Genomic DNA, 23,399 nt, shown 5'->3' with positions numbered 1-23,399 from the left:
TTTACTCCTTGAGCCGTTAGGGAAGCTGTACATGCATGGTCCTCTGCCTTTTCTAAATCCATCTTGAATCTCCCTAAGTTCTCAGTTCACATACTCGGTTCAAAGCCTAGCTTGAAGGATTTTGAGCATTACCTTGTAAGCTTGTGAAATGAGCACAATTGTCCAGAAGCTTGAACATTCTTTGGCATTGCCTTTCTTTTGGATTGGAATAAAAACTGACCTTTTCCAGTCCTGTGGTCACTGCTGAGTTTTCCAAATTTGCTTACATATTGAGTGTAGCACTTTGACAGCATCGTCTTTTAGAATTTGAAATAGTTCAGCTGGAATTTCATCACCTCCACTAGCTTTGTTTGTAGTAATGCTTCCTAAGGCCCATTTGACTTCATGTTTCAGGATGTCTGGCTCTAGGTGGGTGACCACATCATGGTGGTTATCCAGGTCATTAAGAGCTTTTTTTGTATAGTTCTGTGTATTCTTGACACTTCTTAGCCTCTCTGCTTATTAGGTCCTTACTTTGTGTGTTTTATGGTGCCAATCCTTGCATGAAATGTTCCCTGGTACCTCCAATTTTCTTGAAGAGATATGCAGTCTTTCCCATTCTATTGTCTTCCTCTACTTCTTTGCATTGTTCATTGAAGAAGACCTTTTCATCTCTCCTATTCTCTGAAACTCTGCATTCAGTTGGGTATATCTTTCCCTTTCTTCCTTGCCTTTCACTTCTCTTCTTTGCTTGGCTATTTGTAAAACCTCCTCAGACAACCATTTTGCCTTCTTGCATTTTTCTTTGGGATGGATTTTGTGACCACCTCTGCTACAATGTTACAAACCTCCCTCCATAGTTCTTCAGGCACTCTGTCTACCATATCTAATCCCTTGAATTCTATTTGTCACCTCCACTGTATGATCATAGGGATTTGATTATGTCATGCCTCAATGGCCTAGTGATTTTCTCTACTTTCTTCAATTTAAGCCTGAATTCTGCAATAATAAACTGATGATCTGAGCCACAGTCAGCTCCAGGTCTTGTTTTTGCTGACTGTACAGAGCTTCTCCATCTTTGATTGCAAGGAAGATAATCAATCTGATGTGCAACATGCATTGCAACATGTAGAGATTGAGAGATTCAGGTGTGGATCTGAGTCCCTGAATGCTCCTGGGAAATCTGATCCTGTGGTCTGCTAGTGTAACCTGCTGACCCTGGTCTTAGGAGTCCAGTGCCTCACGTCTGTGAGCCAAGACTGGAAACTCCACTCACCACACAGAGAGGGCTGTGGTCTGACTCAGGAGGTGGTTGAGTATCCAAGGCTCCCTGAGGATTTGTGAGTTGTGGTTAAAAGGTGAGCTCATGTCAGCAAAGAGTCCTGGCAGCATACCAGTGGAGGAGCATAGCTATTGTCACTCAGTCTCAGAGAACAGCTGGGGAGCACACAGCCTGTACACACACCCTGCTCCAGTGAAGGAAACCCAGAGACCACAGTGTGTTTGCTGGACATGCCTGCAGTCACCCACCCCAATCTCCTCTGACATGCCACCTTCTCTCTAGTTGTTGCACTGTCTTCCTACTCACATAGGGAAATCAGAGAGGCACAGCTGCTTAGGGGTTTCCTGTGTCTCTTCCTGAGTTCCTGAGTTTGTGGGAACATTCACCCAGGCACAGTTAAGCTACAGTTACCAGAGGTGCAGATCACATGCTTTGGATCAGTGTTAATTAGTCAGAGCATATCAGCTTCCAATAACCTTAGTTACTGTAACAGCATTTGATTGTTAATCAAAACCGTGGGCTAGAATAAAAACCCAGCATTGTTTCCTCATCTGGACAAACAGGTTCAAGTGGAGTCTGAAGCTAAGAAACAAACAATGGTTTCATGAGACTCCAGTTGACACACAGATCATGAATTCATAACCCACATCACATTCCTTTTCTTTAAAAAATTTTTTTTAATAAGACTATCTTTTGGAACAGTTTTAGGTTCACAGAAACTTGAATGAGAAGTATAGCATATTCCTTTTTAATAACCATTTACAAAGTATTTGGAATGATTTATGCTTTTATCCAAACATTTCCAGGTCTTAAAACTTTTCTGTGTAAGAACAGACTTTCACTGAAACAGCTCTCTCCCTCTGGTGATCTAGAACTAGGTACAATTGCTGTAACATTTTTAATTGCATCTTTGCAGGCCCCTTGGAGAAGGAAATGTCAATCCACTCCAGTATTCTTACCTGGAAAATTCCATGAATAGAGAAGCCTGGTGGGCTACAGTCTATGGGGTCACAGAGTTGGACACAACTTAGCAACTAAACAATGCCCCTTAGCAAGGAGGCCCTATGAAACCCTTTTCACGCTGGGTTCCAGGGACTGCCCTAACAGGAATACACTTGTATTCCAGGCATGGGTTTGCCTTTCCTGCCCTTAGAGCCTCAGCCTGACCCTCTCAGTTTCCCAGTGCAGAGAGTCCCTCCTAACACTCTGACGCAGGGCAATGCTTTATATCAGAGGTGCCAGAGTGGACCCATGATTGTGGGGTCCCCTGGTCAAACCGTGAACCGCACTAACCAGAAGATGCAAGTTGGGCATAGACGCACTGAGTTCTCGATACAGCACTGTGTGCCCACTGGGGAGAATCCATGGGCCCAGGAGTGGCAGCACCGCCAGTGGCTTCTTGTCCCTGCAGCTCTGGGATCCTTGGACTGGCGGATCCTGGCGCCGATTCCTACTGAACTATTTGTGGCCGCCCCTGGCACTCCGGTTCCGTGGGTACAGGCGCCAGCGGGACCCAAGGGAGGGATGCCTAGGAACGAAAGCAAGTGATTGTTCCTGCTGTCTGTTATCGTGACACACACAGGGCCAGGACCCCTAGAGATGAAAGTTTGGGTGCTGCAACCCCGGGGTCCGGCGACGGACACCTCGAATACGACTTCAGGTACAGCCCCGAGCTGGCGCGTCCACGCAATGGGGCCCGGCCTCCTGGACTTGTCCCTGGGCTCTTGCAAAGCTCGACCCAAGTGGGCGCCGGCGTAGACTCCTCCCATACGACCCGAACCTCCGGGGAACAAGAACCAGCAGCCGCACCAGGGCGAGCCGGAGTACTCCCGCTCCCAAATTCACCGGGCGCTTCAAACCTACCAACCGCCGAGGGCGCCGAAGCCGCCGCGCCCCGCTCATTGGTCCCGCCCGAAGAGGCGGGAGCGGACATTCACCAATCGGAGAGGAAGGAGCTGGGGCGGAGCTCCGCTGAGCCGCACCTCTTGGACGCACCGCCCTGAGCGCGCTGGCGCGAGAGCAGGACCGCGGCCCCTGATTGGCCACCAGCCGGGTGCACGCCTCGGGGCGGGGCCGGACGTGGGGCGGGCCCACGTCTGCGTGACAGTTGTCGTGGGGGGAGGGTGAGCCCAGGAGAGGGGGAGGGAGTGTAAATAGAGCGAAGGCGGCGCCGCATCGGCTCAGCCACCACCTGGCGACTGGCTAAGGGCCCCAGAGGAAGATGGAAGATGATGAGCAAGAGCAGCGGCGCAAAAAAGTGGAAGCTGGGAGAGCGAAGGTAAATGGCAGCGCCTCCTCCCCGTGCTGTCCTGGCGTGGGGTCCATAGGGCGGGCTCCAATGCCCGCCACTGCCCCCTCCCAGGAGCGGAAGCAGTCAGGCGGGGGCCGTCGGCGCCGCCGCCGCCGCCGCCGCAGCACTCTTGCCCTTTCTGCCGACTCGGCTAGAGGCCACCCCCTGGCCGCCGCCATCTTGAATCCGCCGCCCTCAGCCAGTTCCCGCCCCTATCGCAGCCGCAGCCAATCAGCGGCTGGTGACGCGCAGCGCTTCGCGGGGAGGACGGGCGCGGGGTACGCCGGGACTGGCGGGGCTGCGCTTGCGCAGGGGCAGGGGCGGAGTTAAGAAAGGCAGGTTCCCCCACCCGTCCCGCAGGAAGCCCAGCCCCTGCAGGTACCCGGCCCCAGGCAACCTGTCTTTTTAGCGGGCGAGGCGGTTTCACTGACAGGCCGTGGTGTCGTCGGGACGCGGTGTCTCTGACGCCTGCCCGCTCCCGAAGCCCGAGGTGCGGGGTCGGGCGCGGTCACCACAACTTTACACCTGCTCGCACCTGCGCACCTCCCAGTCCCTGCCCTGATTCCTGGAGGGCTTGGAGGCCAGGATTCCCTGCAGTTGGGCATCACAGGTGCTTCCCCTAGGGCTCAGCTCAGCTTCTATCCGATTAAAACTACGTGCAGATGTTCGTTTACACGGAGTCCTGCTTTTTTCTGTAAAAATTTTCTTTTGGAGTAGTGTTCCTGAGCACGAATTTGTTTACACTAAGGAATGCCTCACCTCCTCCCTGGTGTCCGGCTCCTGAAGCGCCTGCGCCGCTTGGGGCCCAGGTAGACGGTTCCAGCAGGTGAGGGTGGAGGTCTCTGGCCACCCACCCATCCCCACCCCGCACCGGGCCTGGAACTCCAGACGCTCGGACGAATCCACCGGGAGGTGTCCCGTCCCCAGGCTGCAGTGCCGCGGGAGCTCTGTAGCTCCTTGAATCTGCTTTGACCATCCACGCAGGCGCCATCCAGTATTCAGCGTTTTGAGTAATTTGTGGAGGTTGAGCCGTGTATAGTTCAGACGCCCCTGTGAGAAGGTGGAGAAAGCCTGGATCAGGGTTGGGGTTAGCCGCCCCGCCCCGCCCCACCGCGTTCCGGCCGTTTGGGGGCAGAACCTGCGGAGTCCTGTGATGTTTGAGGTCAGATGTGGTCAGTTCAGTTCAGTTCAGTCGCTCAGTCGTGTCCGACTCTTTGCGAACCCATGAATCGCATCATGCCAGGCTTCCCTGTCCATCACCAACTCCTGGAGTTTACTCCGACTCATGTCCATCGAGTCGGTGATGCCATTCAGTCGTCTCATCTTCTGTTGTCCCCTTTTCTTCCTGCCCCCAATCCCTCCTAGCATCAGGGTCTTTTCCAGTGAGTCAGCTCTTTGCATGAGGTGGCCAAAGTATTGGAGTTTCAGCTTCAGCGTCAGTCCTTCTAATGAACACCCAGGGCTGATCTTTAGGATGGACTGGTTGGATCTCCTTGCAGGAATTCAGATGGATCAGTGATAGTTCCTTCCCTTAAGGAAATTGCAGGGCCACTCTATTAGAGACCATTCAGAACACACGGTGAGGGTGTGAGGCGCTGAGGTGGAGGGCAGGGTGGCAGGCAGAGGACAGAGCGGCCTCTGCAAGCTTCCCATGCAGGTCAGACTTCTGATTGGGGTTTGAAGAGTGAGGCTGGAGTGTGTTTTCCTACCTTTCCGTGTGCCTGGCACATAGGAAGAAGATGCAACTGACAGTTTAATATCATTTTCCCTGAGCTCCACAGTTTCTAAATATGTCTAAATGAGGAGGAGATTTTAACCTTGGGGGAAAAAACAAATGCCTCTCCTTGGGTGACCACAGGCGAGGGACCAGGTCTGTGATGCAGGAAGGGAACTCAGTGACATTAGATTTGATGGAGATGGGGCTAGTTGTGAAGGCAGTGTCTGGTCTTGACAGACGGTTTCTCTCACTTAAATTCCTTTTGTGATTTTCCCATGCCCATGAGACCGTGAGCCTCTGTTATCATTCACACAAACGTGTTACATGCATTTGCTTTCATGACCACAGTTGTCATGTGAAGGACCTTGTCCTCCTGTGAAAAGCTGATGTTAGCAGTCACACCTTTTGAATAAGGTGTTGTGAGAGACAGTATGTGAGCAGTCTAAAACCCTCAGATTTGACGGACTGAACACTGCCAGGTGTGCCTTCTGATAGGGACATTCTGTGGCGGTCCCTGGTGTTTTGGTGAGCTGTGTCATGAAAACTAGAACATCTGATTCCATAAAGGAGGATGTTAGATTGACCTGGCTTAATTAATTTTTTGCTATTTCTGTACCTTGTCTCAGAATCTATGGCAAGGAAGTTTTGGCTACACTATGATTTCTCTGATTGGGGGAAAATGGGGCAAAAGGGGAGAGATTTAGCTTTTATATAATTTTAAACTGTAAATGTGCCTTGATTAAGCTGTCAGTTTTTAAAATAGATGCATCTCTAAATTTTTCAATTTTTTTGTAAACTGTTACGGGCTAGAAAAGCTATTCTGCCAGCCAGCCTTATTACTTTCCTTTGTCTGTGGGCATCATTAACCATCCTCACTGTTAGGTTCTTCAGTGCGATTCTGAATCCCAGCATCTCGATGTTAATGGCGGCAGTGTTTGTGGGGCAGGGACCCGGGTGACGTGTGTCTGGCCAGGTGTGGCCGCGTGGACTGCGCGGGCCCCAGAGCCTCATGCTCCCCTCAAGCTCGCTCAGCTTGTGGTTCTGTTACTTCTTCCTTGCTTACCTTTGTCTCTACTACTTTTCTACATTTCTGCGCAGCTTGCTCACTTCAGACAGAGAAAAACAAAAGGTGACTGTACGCATCCGAAGAAAACGCCGGCGAAGAGGAAGGGCACGACTGTCAATGCGCCTGTCACGGAGGAGAGTCCGGTAGCCGGGCCCGGGGACGGTGGGCTCCTGGGAGGCCTGGACGTTGGCAAGAACCCAACCTGCGGCGACACCCCTGATGGCGCGGGAGCCGCTCAGGTGCCGTTAGTCAGCTTTGTGTTTCCACGTGTTGCTCATCTTCTAGTTCTTGCTAGCCTGTGTACTGAAAGTGGTGTTGCGTCTGTTTTTGTCTATCCAAAGTTAGGGAAAGAGGGTTTCATTCTGTCTTACAGATGGGGAGTGTATTTTTGTAGTTTTACTTACAGTTAAAAGTTTTTTCTTCATCACATGATTTTGAGAAATGTTGAATGGACTGTTTGAAGGCGAGTGTCCGTGTTGGTGACGCTGTGGTAACAGAAGCTTGACAAGTGTGGGCTCCTCAGGTGTGGCTGTGCAGCGGCCCCTCTGACACTTAAACCGTAACGTCCTTTCATGTGCTCTCAAATCCGCCTCGTTCTTGGTTGTAGTCTTCCCCTTCTTTCTGAACATGGAATGAGGAGGCAAGGGGTGAATGTGTCACAGAAACGTTGTCTTGTCTGCTGCTTGAGGCCCTGTGGCTGCAGGGGCAGGTGTGGACCTGGGTGTGCAGGGTGCATGGCCTTGCTGGGCCTGTTGATGGCCTGCATGGGGGCTCTCCTTGGGGCCTCCTCTCGCCTGTATTACAAGCAAGGGGCCTTGAACCAGAAGTATCTGTTGCTTACGTGTGGCAGGGGCAGGGCAGGGGTTTGCTAGAATGAGCAGAGCACTGGTGGCTGAGGGCAGGCTAACTCAAAACCATGTTGTGTTTGCACAGCCTTATTGAAAAAAAATGAGATGATTACCAGCATAGTTTATGATATTCTACCTACAAACCTAGAATGTTTCTTTTGGCAAATGGGAAGGCCTTGTCGTGGTGCTCCAACTTTGCCCGGGAGCCGTTGCAGAACTCTGATGCCTGAGCCTCTGGACCAGCCTGTGCCAGCTGACTTGCCCTCCATTGCCTGTGCTCTCAGAGACCTGAGACTGGATTTTAGTTGCTGTTCATGCTTGTCTTCTTGTTGCTTCTCTGGGGTAGAGCTGTGGTTCTCAGTAGCCTTGTCACTTTGCAGCTAAGTACATGAACGCCATGTTGAGGGGGCCAAGCACTTACTCTTTTTTTTTTTTTAAGCTCTTACTCTTAGTGGCTTTTCTCTGTATGTTTCCTGCCTAGGCTCTTTGAGGAGAAAGGCTCATAGTGTAAGTTAGCATTTATTATTTTGTATCTTTACTTTCAAATTAGACAAGTCTCTTTTTTTAAAATTTTAAGTTAAAAGTTTTGTATTTTTCAGCTATTTGTTTTAAAATAATGTTAGAGCTACAAAAGTTTGTAAAAAATAGCAGAGTTCCTGGTTATCCCTCACCTAGATTCCTGAAACACTGATATCTGTGTAATCACAATATAAATGATTATGCAGTTTCAGTAAACATTGAAACAATACTGTGAGCTAATTGATAGAGCTTTTTCTAATTTTTCCCATTTTTTTCTGGTCCAGGGTTCTGTATTGCCGTTCAGTGCCTTGTCACCTTAGTCTCCTCCAATCTGGACAGTTTCTTAGTCTTCTTTGTGTTTTACAAGTTCGACATTTGTAGGGTACTAGCTAGTTATGTGGAGAAGGCAGTGGCACCCCACTCCAGTACTCTTGGCCTGGAAAATCCCGTGGATAGAGGAGCCGGGTAGGCTGCAGTCCATGGGGTCGCTAAGAGTCGGACACGACTGAGCGACTTCACTTTCTCTTTTCACTTTCATGCATTGGAGAAGGAAATGGCAACCCACTCCAGTGTTCTTGCCTGGAGAATCCCAGGGATGGGGGAGCCTGGTGGGCTGCCATCTATGGGGTCGCACAGAGTCGGCCACGACTGAAGCGACTTAGCAGCAGCAGCAGCTAGTTATGTGGTAGGATCCCTGTCAGTTTGGCTCTGTTCAGTGTTTTCTCCTGATTGAAGTCAGGTAGTACATTTTAGCAGGAACACTGTGGAGGTGATGATATTGCCTGCCAAGGGTTATCTGAGAAGAGGCACGGGTGGTATGTCTCAGTACTGGGGGGCCTGCCAGATTTCTTCTGATAGAAAGGTTTCTGTTTTTACCTTGGTAGTTAATAAGTGTGTTGTGTGGAGGTACTTAGAGATCCTGTAAACCTTTTGTCAGTTTTAGCTTTCACTGCGGACTCTTGCCTGCAGTAACGACGGCGGTACTGGCTGGACGATGACTGTGTTTCCGTCATTCCACCTGCACATGTTAACTGGTGTTTTACTCTAAGGAGGAACTGCAGCTCCTCCCCAACTTATTGATTTATTCAATAATTTATATCAGTATAGACTGCTAGATACTTACTTTATTATGGGTTTTAATCCATCATATCAGTGTTTATTTTGTTGCTGAAACACATACATTTGGCCATTGGGAGTGCCTTTGGATTGGCATCGGTGACCTTTCAACATGCACTCATTGTTTGCTGCACCTACTTCCATACTTTCTGCACCAAGACTTTCCAGGCTTATTTGGTTCTTTCCCTTCTGCAGCCCTGAACCAGTCATTTCTTCTAGGAGCCCTGGCTCCTTTTGGTGGAGGATGGTTTTAGAAGCCACGATCTGTGTGCTCGGTACGCTTCTTGTTAGCAGGGTGCAGTTGCTTCTGGGCTGTTTCAAAAGAGAGCAGGAAAATATAAGTAAATGTATATTCAAACACATCTGTACATATTTCTTTATTTGTATGTATAGTAAAAATCATAAATTAATACTAACATCTTCAATTTTAATCCAACAGTACAAAATTTATTCTAGCTTTCCCCCTTTCTTTACTTTTAGCTCCTTTTACCCATAGTGAGAAACCTTACATCCTTATTTACAATATCTTTATTTACTCAGTCTTAAAATACACATACATAAGCTTCAGAATTGCTAATTCTCATGCTTGTGAAAAACAAATTTGCTAACTAAAGTGGAATATTTGTTTATATAGCTATCCCCACTTTTTGAATGTTTGCTTTACACCACTTCACTTTTGTAAAAGGCCAAATTAATACCTGTTTTTTGCTAACTGAAAGAAATCCAGAAAGGGTTTTCACTTTTATGAAGAAATGCAATTGATTCTTTACTTTTGGGCCATTTTGGCTTACGAGAACTTTTTTAGGAAGGCTCATCTTTTGGTTGTGGGGGAACCTGTGGTTCTTTTTTGTCTTTACTGTTCCAGGTTATTTGTTAGATGTAAAGAAAGTGAAAGTGAAAGTTGCTCAGTTGTGTCCGACTCTTTGTGACCCCGTGGACTGTAGTCCATGGAATTCTCCAGGCCAGAATACTGGAGTGGGTAGCTTTTCCCTTCTCCAGGGGATGTATGTACTACAAATATTTTTCCTGGTCTTGCTAACCTAGCTGTTTTCTTAATGATGTCTTGTAATAAGCAAATATTCTTAACTTTGATGTTGAGTTCATCATTTTTTTCTGTGGTTAGTGATTTCTTTGTCCGAAAGATCTCTCCTGTCCTTTGATTGTGAAGATCGTCTTCCATGTCTGCTTGAGGCTTTATGGCCTGGTTTCTGTGTTTAATTCTGTGATCTGTCTCAAGTTACTTTCTGTGTTCGGAGCACCTTGACTTATAGAAGAATAGTTTATAGTCTTGCTGGCTTTGAGTATTTTATAAATAGAATAACCCAGTATGCTAGTTTCACGTTTGCTGGGCTATTTAAAATTTTTGGCCATGTCAAACGGCATAATGAGATCTTAGGTCCCCTACCAGAATTTGATAGAACAGGAAATGGCAACCCACTCCAGTACTCCTGCCTGGAAAATCTCATGGATGGAGGAGCCTGGTAGGCTACAGTCCATGGGGTGGCAAAGAGTCAGACACGACTGAGCAACTTCACTTTCTTTCTTTCTATAGTTCCTTTTGGAGAAGGAAATGGCAACCCACTCCAGTGTTCTTGCCTGGAGAATCCCATGGACAGAGGGACCTGGTGGGCTACAGTCTGCTGCTGCTGCTAAGTCGCTTCAGTCGTGTCTGACTCTGTGCAACCCCATAGACGGCAGCCCACAAGGCTCCCCTGTCCCTGGGATTCTCCAGGGAAGAACACTGGAGTGGGTTGCCATTTCCTTCTCCAATGCATGTAAGTGAAAAGTGAAAGTGAAGTTGCTCAGTCGTGTCCAACTCTTAGTGACCCCATGGACTGCAACCTACCAGGCTCCTTCATCCATGGGATTTTCCAGGCAAGAATACTGGAGCGGGTTGCCAGTGCCTTCTCCGGGGTTACAGTCTATGGGTTTGCAAAGAGCTGGACACGACTAAGCAACTAACGCACACCACTCCAGGATTTGAACCAGCGCCCCCTGCTGGGGAAGCTCAGAGTCCTAACCTCTGTACTGCCCGGAAAGCCCCTCCATGAATAGTCACCTTGAAAACAGGACACGGAAATGGTCTCGCCAGTCATGTAGAAAACTGGAGGAGAGATGAGTTCACTGCCCCTTGCCCTTCTAGGTGGTTCCTCTGCTTCCTCATTATTTAAGACATTGTTGGCATGGTTGGGAATAATTGAATTGACAGATTCATCCTTATGATGATGAAACAGCATTGTGTTATGGGAGAAGCAGGTTGCTCAGATCCATCTTGCATCCTAGGTAAATGCAGGGGTATGGCAGTAATTGCAAGATAAAATGTTTTACTCTAGTAAAAAAAAAAAAAAGTGAATTTTTTCTCTGTTCTTTGGAAGGCCTGTATGAAAGATAAAATTATGCCAGATTTCTCAAGTAGTTATTACTGCCCAGAAATGAAACTGCTAACTGCAGTTGGGTCCAGCAGACCCTGACACTCTGACAGCAGTGAGTGACGTGAGATTGGGTCTGGCAGCCCATATGGATGTGGCGGGAAGCCACCAGTGAGTTGACAAGGAGAATGCACCGAGCCTTCCTGCAGATAAAAGCCCCAAATTATTGTAAATTTATGTGTCAAAACTATTGGGGGAAAATTTGTTGGAAAACTTTAAACTCAATTTTGAGGTGATTTAGAAAAACAAAATACTACTTTACAGATTTTTAAGGAAAAGATTTATCTAACAAAGGAAAATCTTAAAGATGAAATATTTGAAATTGTATGAAATTAAGAGCTTAGAAAATGTGCATGAATGTGAAAGACCAGGATTTGTTGAGAAACTAAAATTTAGTGATTTAAATGTTAAGCACACAGTGAAGTAACTTAAAGAAACAGAATTCATTAAAAATTGTGCAGCACCATCATGAGGGAAACAAGTTACACAATGTTTAGAGTTGAGACTGGTTTAGGAGGCGGCCGTAGATGGACCTGGCAGGCCTGGAGTGGGGCAGAGGTGGAGGGATCGGGGGCAGAGGGGCCGGGGCCCGCCCAGGTGCCGCTGTGGACGCCCCTCCTGGCCCTTCCCCGCCAGCTGCAGGAGCCCAGCAGAGAGAGGACGCCGCCGAAGCTGGATGGCTACTATGCAGAGCAGCCCGGGGTCATGACGAAGGTGAGCTTTTCCCGGGTTCCCTGTCTTCTTCCGTACGTGGGAACGGGCGGCAGAGCTCCCTGCATGGAAGGCCTCTCTTCACGCCCTGCTCACAGATCTTGTCTGGTGGGTGTGTGGGGGGAACCCGCCTTTCTGCCCTGCGGGCTTCTGTCATTGGTCAGTGTGCCTCCCAGGCCTGGCCCCCACCCCAGATGCTTGCAGGCTGGGAGTTACTGTCCCAGCTCCTCCCACAGTGCCTGGTGTGACTTCCACGGGTATTGCATTGATTCCTTTTTCAAATCAACTCAGTTTTGTTAGCATTTGCAAGAAAAATTATTAGATATTGACCAGTATCAAAATGTTGTCTTGAAAGTCTTATATTTTATCTGTTTTTTTTTTAATTGAAATATAGTTGTTTTACATCATTATGTTAGTTTCAGGTGTAAAGCATAGTGATTCAGTAGTTTTATAGATAATACTCCATTAGAAGTTAATACAAAATAATGATATTTTAGACACTCAATTCTAGCTGGACTCAGTTCACACTGCTTGTAGCAGTGAGCAAGTTTTGTTTTTAATCTGCATTAGATCATAGGAGGGCTTGGGAAAATGGTCTCTGATGGAGTCTGTGAGACCCAGTCTTAAATACACATTTCATACTTGTTTAAGCTGTGGCATGTAGCACCTTGTGGAAAAGTACACAGAACTTACCCATAGCCCACAGATGAGTACGCATGCACAGCAGCTGGCCCCTCTGCTGGTCAGAGGTGGGCCAGTGCTGGCCCGATCCCTCCTGTCCACCCCAAGTGAGCACTCGCTTGCTGATTCTGCCGTGAGCTTTGTGTAAATGGACCTGGTCTCGTCTCTCCTTCACCTTTAGCATCTCTGCAGACGTCAGTTTGAGATGTATGTCTGGTGAATAGCATAGGGTTGATGTTTAACTGAGCCTGACAATCTATCTTATTGGGCAGTGAATTCCCTTGTATCTAATGTCATCACTGCTGTGCCTGTACTTACACCAGACATTTAATTTGGGTTTTCTGTTTGTCTTGCCTGTTTTATTCCTTTCTTTTCACCTGTTTTGCCTTCTTTGAATTATTATTTATCATGGGATTTACAAAGAAATTATCCTTTTATGCATTTTGAAGTAATAGTACACAGTTTCTGTTCTTTTAATGGTGAGGTTATGAAAAACAGTATGTATACTTAATTTGTCTAAGTCTAAATTTAATCACCTTCACTTTCCTCTTGCATAATTTTTTAAACTCTGTTTATACTTCCCTCAACCTCTATTTTTGTCATGGTCTTTTTTAAAATTGTATTAGGTTGGTACAAAAGCAATTGCGGTTTCGGGCTATGAATTTTAAATCATTACAACTAGGCTCAAACACTTCTTTATTAATCAAAATAGGAACTGCTATAATCAGCACATTTTTGCCAATGAGAAATAAGATTGCTCATTCCTATAGTGTAAAAATCCATGCTTCAGGATTCAGTGAACTTTTGGAAAGCATTTTCTGCCTCCTGCTGGTTATGGAAGCATTTTCCCTGCACAAAGTTGTTGAGATGCTTGAAGAAGTGATAGTCTTCTGGCGAGAGGTCAGGTGAATATGGTGGCTGAATCAACATCATAGCCCGATTCATTCAACTTTTGAAGAGTTGATCACGCGTTGTTGTGGAAAAGAATTGGGGCCATTTTGTTGACCAATCCCGGTTACAGGCCTTGTAGTTTTTGGTGCATATCATCAATTTGCTGAGCATACTTCTCAGATGTAATGGTTTTGCTGGGATTCAGAAAGCCATAGTGGGTCAGACCTTTAGCAGACTACCAAAGAGTGACCATAACTTTTTTTTTTTTGCAAGTTTGGGTTTGGGAAGTGCTTTGGAGCTTCTTCTTGGTTCAGCCAGTGAGCTGGTTGTCCTTGGTTGTATAAAATTCACTTTTCGTCACACATCACAATCCGATTGAGAAATGGTTTGTTATTGTTTCATAGAATAAAAGAAGACGATAATTCAAACCAATGATATTTTTTATTTTTGGTCAGCTCATGAAGTACTCATTTATTGAGCTTTTTTACCTTTCCAGTTTGCTTCAAATGCCAAGACTGTAAATGGTCAACAAGTTTTTCATCAACTTCTTGTGTAGTTGTAAGAGGATCAGCTTTGATAATTGCTCTAAATTGGTTGTTGTCAACTTCCAATGGCCAGCCAGTGCACTGTTCATCTTCAAGGCTCTCATCTCCTTTGCAAAACTTCTTGAACCTCCTTGGCACTGTACGTTCATTAGCAGTTCTTGGGCCAAATGCATTGTTGATGTTGTGAGTTGTCTCCACTGCTTTATGACCCATTTTGAACTCAAATAAGAAAATTGCTTGAATTTGTTTTTTTGTCTAACATCATTTTCCTAGTTTAAAGTAATGTCATTAGCAGAAAAAAATAAACCAAGAAATGAGCATCAAAACGATGTATAAAATAACTACATTTGTACCAATATCAGACAGCAAATTGCAACAGTGCAGAAACCTCAATTACATTTGTACCAATCTGGTGAAACACTCGTAAGGTTTATCATGTTAGTGATTCTGGGCGCACAGTTCCGTGGTCTTCGTCCGTTCACAGTGTTCTGCATCCTTCAGCACCATCCGTCTCCACAGCTCTTATCAACCTGAAACCATGTTCGTTGATGGCGTCTCTGCAGCCCCTGGCAGCCACCATCCTACCTTCCGTCCTTATGGTTTGATGACACTGCATGCCTCATCTGGGTGGCGTGACGTTGTCTTTCGTGGCGGCACACGAGTAACCTCCCTGTCCTCCAGGAGCTGGAGCTGGAGGTGCTGCGCCTGAGCCTGAGTGACATGCACGCCGCACGGCTGGAGCGGACGCAGGCGCACCTGCAGCGCGAGAAGGAGGCGGCGCTGGCCGAGCTGCACGCCGAGCTCACCGGGCGGCATGCACAGGAGCGGGCCCTGCTGCAGAGCCGTGCGCGCCGGGAGCTGGAACTGGTCCGTGAGGAGGCAGGTATGCACGATGGCTGTGCGTGGGGCTGGGCGACAACCTGGGGGTGTCGACAGAGGAGCCTGGCTCGAGAGCTGTGAGTTTCTTTGTTGCTTCTTCACTTTCTGTCTCTGGCCACGGTTTGTGGTTGCCCCAGACCCCCATCCCAGACCCCCACTCCCATCCTCGACCCCCATCCCAGTCCCCCATCCTCATCCCAGACCTCCATCCCAGTCCCCCACTCCAGACCCCTATCTCCACCCCAGACACCCATCTCAGACCCCCACCCCAGACCCCATCCCCATCCCAGACCCCCATCCCTGCCCCAGACGCCCATCTCAGACCCCCACCCCAGACCCCCATCCCACTCCAGACCCCCATCCCCACCTCAGACTCCCACCCTAGATCCCCATCCCTGCCCCAGACCCCCACCACAGAAACCAATCCCCATCCCAGACCCCCACCCCATACCCCCACCCCAGACCCCCATTCTCACCTCAGACCCACACCCCAGACCCACATCCCTGCCTTGGACCCCCAACTTGGACCTCTGTTCCCCTCCTGGACCCCTACCACTGCCCCAGGGCCCCCCTGCCCACCCGTACCCCACCCCTGGCTCCTCACTGTGCTCAGAGGCCGTCTCGCTGCTGGTGGCACCTCAAGCACCTTTCAATCTTGCAATTCTCTGGCCTTAAAGTGAACTTTTATGTTGTCATTTTTGATGTTTCTTGGTACATTTTTTGTTGGTATCTTTGTAAAAATCAATTTTTATGTAATAGTTTCATTGAGCTGTAATTGAAATACCATATAACTCACCCGTTTAAAATGGTTTCAAGGCAGCAGTTTGGTGGCTTTTCTTGATTTTCCTGCTCGGAATGTTTTCCCCCCAGAAGAGTCCCTGGGCTGTTTTCTCTGACCCGCTCTGGGTTGCAGTCCCTTCCTCTCCTGCCCCCCAACCCCCCAGAAGCATCCTCCTCAGTCCTCTGACGCATCTTCACAGAGATTCCAGCAAACACAGGATTATTCCGTGTCCTCCCCTGCTTTTGTTAAATTTAAAAATATGAAACATGCTTGTCCTAGGCCTGTTGCGATACTGTTTCCTCCACCAGCACCCCTGGGAACAGTCCCCAGAGAGGCCCATCTGCCCTCTGCTCCCTGCAGCTCTGCCATGGGCGGGGCCCCCATGGACCTAGTGGAACCTGCCCTTGCAGGGCGGTGGCTGGATCTCTGCATGGATCCCGGGCTTGCTGGGCCGCCCCCCCGGCACCTGGTGGTGCTGGCTGTCGCCTGCTGCTGCTCCCCCAGCTCCACGCTCGGCTGCACCCCCTGGCCCAGTTCATCTCCTCCTCTGCCCCTGGTGCCTGGCACCTCTTTTCTAGTGCTTTTTCCCTCCCGGTGGGGAGCTGTTGGGACCTGAAACATCTTTACCTGTCTCCCTTTACTTATTGTCCAGCATGCAGCCTGGAAGCTGGCCCTGCAGGATCTTGGACTCCAGGCCCTGGGTGTATGTGGGGCCTGGTGCGGGGTGGATGGGTAGAGGTTCTACTAGCAGAAGGATGAGGCGGACTCAGGGATCTGCGAGGCCTAGAGCCATCCTCACACGGCCCTCCTAAACTTGCTCTGGCTGGACGTCTGCTGTCCTCTGTTGGGCACAAGCGTGATTTGCTAATCAAAGCAGCCATCTTCACCTCGATTCTCACAGGTGCATCCTGTCCTGTCCTGTTGGTGTTGGCGAGTGTTCTGTGGAGTGGCCTGTGGTGCCAGAGCCTTGTCCTCTTGGGGAACCAGAGTATGGGGACGTCTGAGCCTCGCTGATCTGAGCCACTTGTTATGTTTGTTTGTCTTGCAGCTGAGCTGAAGGAGAAGCTACAATCAGAAATGGAAAAAAATGCCCAGATGATAGAGGTACATAGGATGGGAAGATGTCATTCCGTGTAGGTGCTGTTTCCCTCGCCCCCCGGGGTCTCCCACTTGGTTCTCACAATGCAGTCGTAGCTGGCATTGCCAGGGCAGTGTGGCGCACTGCTTTCCCTGCCCGGCGTGGATTCCTCAGCAACTGCTCGCGTCTTTTGTGTGGCCTGGTGTGATGGGAGGCACTTCCCTCCTGTCTGGCTTCTGAGCAGTCCTGTGGCCTGGCCCCGGCTGTGCTCAGGCCACAGACCTCGGTCCTCAGGGACGGGAGACGCGGACATCACTTAGGAAGCCATGAGGGGGTGGAGTTACGGGATAAGCGTCCCAGAGGGTGAAGGCAGAGGTCGGTGTGCTGACAGCGCTGAGCATGCTGGCTGGTGCTCTGCTTGTCCTGCTGCTCCCACTCCATGCCCCCTTTTTGGGGGAAGAGTTATGATTTAGGGTGTAACAGAATTAGCTCTTTTCTGAGGAAGTCCCTCACCAAACTTTTGACTCTTGTGACCCATCTCTTTTTCAAGTCCACCTTTGCAGAAGAGCTCTTGGCGCTGGTGACGGCAGTGGAAGTGGGTGGTGTTAGAGACTGTGTCCTGGCCACTCTGGACAGGTGGCAAGTGGAGGACAGCCTCACGCCTCAGCTCAGGGCACCCTCAGTCCCAGCTGTCCAGCTCGGGGCACTTGGGCAGAGCCTTGCCCTGCAGAGCTTGGTGGCATTGCTGTAGCGCCTGGGTCTGTGTGGGTGACGGATGCCTGACTTGGCAGCTGAGTTCCTGTGCTTCTGCTCCGAGACCACTCCTGTTTCTGGCTGGCGGTCCAGGCCTTCATGTCCTGGGATGCTTGCCTGCTGCTGTTCCTGTCTGACTGGACGCCTCAAGCCATGTGCTGTACTCACAGTCTGGTCTGAGCAGGGATGACTGGGTTTTGAATGCGAGGTTGAAATATTTTTACGTCAGTAATCAACCATTGGCTATCATTTCCTCTTTCTCATTTAAATTAGATTCTGAAGCAAGACTGGGAATCCGAGAGAGATTCGTGTTTAGAAAACCTACGCCGGGAATTATTGGAAAAGCATCGGTCAGAACTGGAGAATTTACAAAACCAGTTTAAGAAAGAATTGGCACAACAGAAAGCAGAGTTAGAGAAGGTTTTTCAAGCCAAAAATCAAGCTGAATGTGAGTCTTTAAGTAAAATGAGCAAGTCTGGAGGGCCTGGTTTTCCTGCGTCATCCTAGAGAGATTGCCATGTGACGGACCAGCCGGACAGAGCCAGTGTGGTCCTGCCTCCTGGGTCACAGGCCTCTCGGGTTCCCTGAAATTTCCAGAATCCTTTGTTTCAGAGACAGTTTTTACGTGTTCTGCTACTGGAACATGTTTGTTTTGCTACCAAAAAAGTAATATGTAGTTGTTCACTTTCTGTTACACAGTGACACCCACTGGCAGTAGGCACTGTCTGCTGGCCTGTGCCTTCCCCTTCCTCCTTCCCTCCCTCTGTCCCAGAGGAGAGCGGAGTCCTAAGAACAGAGTCTTGAGAAAACAGGGTCTGCAGGGAGCCTGGGGACATGCTGTGCATGTCGCTGCAGGCGGAGGACACTGTGCCGTCACAAACTGAGGCCCCGGCCCGTTTGCAGGTTCCCTTCAGACGCAGGAGGCACAGCACGAGGCCTCGCTGAGCAAGCTGCGTGCAGACCTGCAGCTGGAGCGCTGCCAGTACTTGGAGGCGCTGGAGCTGAAATTCCAAAAGAAGGAAAAGGAGAACCAGCTGGAGGTAGGCACTGGCTTCTTCATTTGAACTGTCGGTGCAGGAGGGAGTTGAGGAGACCTTGGATTGGGTTCACGCTCTGTCATCAGCCAACACTTAAGCCCTAATTTGTGTTACGTGTTTTTTTACTTTTAAGTTGAGGTATAGGTGGTTTACAATTATTGTGTGAGTTTTAGACGTACAACATAGTGAGTCCCAATTTTTAAAGATTATATTCTATTTATAGCTATTATGAAATATTGTCTGTATTCTCTGTGTTGTACGACATATTCTTATAGTTGATTTTATACTTAGTTATACTTAATACTTTGTATCTCTTAATCCCCTCCCCTAACTTGCCTCTCTCCCCTTCCCTCTCCTCACTGATGACCGTAGTTTGTTCTTTATAACTGTGAGTCTTTTTGTATATATATTTGTTTTATTTTTTAGATTTCACATGTTACTGATAATATACAGTATTTGTCTTTCTCCTTCTGACTTATTTCATTTGGTGTAATATTCTCCAGTCCATCCATGTTTCTGTGGATGGCAGTATTTTTTTTTTTAAATGGCTGCATAGTGTTCCAGTATGGGAATCCCACGTGGCTCAATGGTAAAGAACCCGCTGGCCAATGCAGGAGACCTAGGAGTTGCAGGTTCAATCTCTGGGTCAGGAAGATTCTCTGGAGGAAGAAATGGCAGTCCACTCCAGTATTCTTGCCTGGAGAATGAGCCTGGTGGGCTGCAGTCCATGGGGTCACAAGAGTCAGACATGACTGAGCGACTGTGTATGCAGGCAGTACACCATTATATATGTGTCCACATCTTCTTTATCCATTTTTCTGTCAGTGGATACTTAGGTTGCTTCGGGGTGCATGTATCTTTTTAAATTAGTTTTTCCATTTTTTCAGGTGTATACTCAGGAGTGGCTGGGTCACATGGCATTTCTGTTTTTAGTCTTTTGAGGGACCTCCATATAAGCCCTAATTTAAAGGGACTCTCAGTATTTGCTGGAGGCAGTAGGTAGCCACATCAGGAGGTAAAGTCTGTGATTGTGACTTAACAATGGTATCCAGTCCTACCCTTGGAGAATTCGTGCCTTGACAAGCACCCCTATAGGCTTCAGCCATCAAAGGTTCAAGGTTCTGCTGCTCACATCTTCAGAACTTTATTCCAGTGGAACTCCACGTACCAAAATGTGGGTGATGTGGACATATCTCATTCAGGGACCTGAAGGGCCTTTGTCACAAAGACCAAGAGCCAAGCAGTGCCCCATGCGTTGATTCAAGAAATCAGGAAGTGACTGGCAGATGGAGTTAGCTGAGGCTGGTGCATGGGTTTGCGGGGAGGAAAGTCATGGAGTCCAGGAGGAGCCGGATCTGGCCATGCTGCGCCGGCTCCTGTCTCTCCTCCAGATAGAGGCCAGGCTGGCTGGGCGGGTCCTGTGGCAGCCCCCCATCCTGGGGATAGGCAGCCAGAGGGGCATCTTCTGTCCTGTGCCCTGAAAAAGGAAGGTCCCATTTCATAGGCAGTGGGCAGCCACAGGCCAGTACCACCCTCGCTCCCTTGGAGGCTTGGTCCCACGCTGGTGACTTCAGGGGCTGGGCAGCCACTCTAACCCAGGCCCCCAGGAGGGTGGGTGGTGTGCCTCAGCTCCAGTGGTGCAGGGTTGGCTGGCACGTGGCACACACTCGGTGTGTAAGCTCTGTTTACCCTGAAAGAGGACATGCTTCCCAGGGAGGTTGACCAGGCAACTTGGAGAAAACCAAACAGGCTGCATGGGGGTAAGGGACCAAGGTCACAGATGGGGAAGGGGGCTGGTGGGAGGGGGCTCCTCCACCCTCGCCGACAAAGTAGGGGGCAGGTCTCTGCAGGGAACAAGGCCACAGCCTGAGAGGCGTCCACACGTGAGACCATTCCTCTGGATGGTCTCGGGGCTGCTGATTGGGGGGTGGGGGGGGCTTGGGCTGAGGCGGCTGCGTGTTCTCACCTGGTGCCAGGGCCGCAGCCCGGCGCCCACACTGTGCCTGCTTTTCCAGCTGGAGAGACTGCGCGCATCCTATGAGGAGCTGCAGGCCCAGTCCCGGGAGGAGATCCAGTGCCTGGGGGCCCAGCTTGAGTCCGCGAGGTCCAGCAGGCAGGAGCTGAGTGGTGAGCGTCTTGTGTTCCCAATCCAGGTCCCCGGAAGGGAAAGCTGCAGTTTGAACTGCTGAAACCCCAAACTAGAACTTAACAGTTTTGCAGGCCCAAAAAAGTGGTCTTGTAAACCTGTGTGCATTTTGAGATCTGTGGCATCACCGTGTGGAGCTGTGGTGGCCCCCGTGCTTCCCCATAGGTGAGCTTGCGATGATTCTAGAAGCCTGTGTCCTCCTCCATGTTGATATGCACCACGTGAGACTGGGCTCCTGATGGGGCTTGGTTAAGCACCATGGAAATGCTGTTCTCATGAGGAAACTCGGGTCACAGGTGTGCCTTGCTGCATATCACCTCTTGGGCCTGCAAGCTCACCTGTGGCAAGTGTTGTCAGGCTCCTGTGGCTCTGAGCTGTGATTTTGGAAGGTGATGCCATGTTTACTGAGGGCACAAGACCCCCATCAAGAGCACAGGGCCAAGAGGCGTGGGCGTGTCTGCTGCTCTTCACACAGGCCTCGAACAGTAGAATCTGCCCTGTGGTGTTGTTGGGAACAAAGGACAGAGTTATGAGAAAGGACCCAAGATCACCCCGATGGCTGAGGGGGTGTGTAGGCCCCAGCCGTGTCCCGTACCCACCCTGGTGGTCCCTGGGAGAGGGTGGCTCCAGGCAGAGCTGGTGGACTGACTTGAGGGTGGGCTTCAGATGTGCTTGCACACGTGGGTTACGGCCTGTGCGCTGCCTCTGCACCCTCCCCTGTGCAGTTACGGCCCTCATGGGGGACGTAGATTTGGGACAGTAACCTGTCTCCTTCCCCATTATTTGAAAGCTGGTCACTGGCTGTGGTGGGCCAGCTGGCAGCACCTCTTAATCAGAATAGTGGTGGTGGTGACAGTTTTTATGGCCTGTATTACTGTTCTGTTGCTGTAAACAAAATACCACCATCTCAGCAGCTTAAAACCACACACGTTTACTAGCTTGGGAGTCTGAGCTGGCGTGGCTGTTTCTGCCCAGGGTCACCCACAGCTGAGGTCAAGGTGTGGGGCTCTGCCATGACCTGACTTCCCGTTGACAGAATCCAGTGCTGTGGGACCGAGGTCCCATCTCCTGTGGCTGGTGGTGCAGAGGTGGCCCCTCCTCTGTCTTCAGAGTCCCTGTGGCTTGCGGAGCCAGCCTGAGAAAGCCCTCTGCCCTCGAGGGGCCCTGGGGTTTGCTGAGGCCGCCCGGGTGGTCTCCCCGCACCAGGCCCTGTGCTCGTAGCACAAGCCCTGGGGGCCTTTGTGCATCCACAGGTTCTGGGGTGGGATGGGGCCACCGCCTTACACTTCTGTGCTGGCCCTGCACGGTGGGGCCTTCAGTGTCTCATTTCCCCGAGTGCCATGTCTGAGATGCTTGCTTGTGTCCACCCGTAAAGAGTTGCGCGAGCAGCTCCTGGCCCGGGCGTCTCATGTGGAGGAGCTGGAGCTCCTGAAGAGAGACTTGGAGCAGCAGCAGCAGCAGGAGAGGAGCCGGCACGAGTCCGAGCTGGAGCAGCTGAGGCTCTATTTCGAAGAGAAGCTGAGGGAGGCTGAGCAGAGCTACCAGGAGGACCTGACCCTGTTGCAGCGGCGGCTGCAGGAGGGAAGGGATGACTCCCTGCTGGAGGCCATGGGAACCAGGTGAGTGCCTTCCAGCCCAGCCCAGGAGAATACACTGATTGTTTGGGTCTTGGCCTGGTGATGTTGAAGCTGGCGCTGGTCTGCACGTGGGTGTGGTTGGTGACATCTGGTCAAAGTGGGTGGGTGTGGCCCCGAAGATTGGCACAGAAGTGGGGTTCCAGGGACAGTGGGGTTCAGTGGCAAGGTGCCATGTCAGGCTCTTACAGGACAGCTTCTCTCTGAATTCACCCAGTGCCTGTTTGGAAGAGACATCAGAAGAAGAAAGAGACCATCTTGATGGACTCAGCCTTCAGCGGGAGCAGCTTGAGGTGATGGGCCGGCTTTGTTGTCTTGAGGTGTGACTGACGGGACCTGAGTGTCCAGTGTTGGTGTGATGACCGAATGCCTGGGTGTGATGTGACGGGTCTCCTTGGTCAGTCTGCTGAACCTGCACCTCCACAGAGTCAGAGCGTTTTTCTTTCAATGAGAACTTGTAAGGTCTCGCTCAGCATCTGTAGACAGACAGGCTTTGTTGACTGTACCCGATGAGAACATGTAAGATCCCTCTCTCAGTATCTGTAGACGGACACCACAGTGTTGCTGACTGTACTCCAGTGAGAACTTGTAAAATCCCTCTCTCAGCACCTGTAGACAGACAGTACAGTGTTGTTGACTGTACCCTGATGAGAACTTGTAATATCTCCTCTCTCAGTGCCTGTAGATAGACATAGTGTTGTTGATTGTACCCCGATGAGAACTCGTAAGATCCTTCTCAGCATCTGTAGACAGACAGTATGGCTTTGTTGACTGTACCCGATGAGAACTTGCAACATCCCTCTCTCTGTCTGTAGACAGACACCAGGGTGTTGTTGACTGTACTCCAATGATAAGATCCCTCTCCCAGCACCTGTAGACAGACAGTACAGTGTTGTTGACTGTACCCTGATGAGAACCTGTAAGATCTCAGCGCCTGTAGGTAGACATACAGTATTGTTGACTGTACCTCGATGATAACTTGTAAGATCTCCTTTCTTAGCACCTGTAGACAGATGG

At 49.8% G+C, this 23,399-nt stretch overlaps 1 protein-coding gene across 11 annotated transcripts in view; it reads left to right on the top strand.

The window, feature by feature from the left end:
* The first annotated feature begins 3,373 nt into the window (after positions 1–3,373).
* PCNT (pericentrin) overlaps positions 3,374–23,399 on the top strand; it is a 104,391-nt gene continuing 84,365 nt past the window's right edge. For all 11 annotated transcript variants that reach the window (XM_043873998.1, XM_043873997.1, XM_043873993.1 and 8 more), the window contains exons 1-10: positions 3,374–3,539; positions 6,367–6,573; positions 11,883–11,960; positions 14,756–14,957; positions 16,783–16,838; positions 17,839–18,013; positions 18,469–18,605; positions 20,618–20,729; positions 22,124–22,367; positions 22,600–22,675. In XM_043873998.1, the coding sequence (XP_043729933.1) occupies positions 3,483–3,539; positions 6,367–6,573; positions 11,883–11,960; positions 14,756–14,957; positions 16,783–16,838; positions 17,839–18,013; positions 18,469–18,605; positions 20,618–20,729; positions 22,124–22,367; positions 22,600–22,675 (1,344 nt within the window). In that variant the 5' untranslated portion in view covers positions 3,374–3,482. The remainder of the gene's footprint in view (positions 3,540–6,366; positions 6,574–11,882; positions 11,961–14,755; positions 14,958–16,782; positions 16,839–17,838; positions 18,014–18,468; positions 18,606–20,617; positions 20,730–22,123; positions 22,368–22,599; positions 22,676–23,399) is intronic.

Source organism: Cervus elaphus, chromosome 19, assembly GCF_910594005.1.
Source record: "Cervus elaphus chromosome 19, mCerEla1.1, whole genome shotgun sequence".
Classification (NCBI taxonomy): domain Eukaryota; kingdom Metazoa; phylum Chordata; class Mammalia; order Artiodactyla; family Cervidae; genus Cervus; species Cervus elaphus.
The sequence above is the reverse complement of the archived record's forward strand: the minus strand, read 5'-3'. Positions and strand labels throughout refer to the sequence as shown.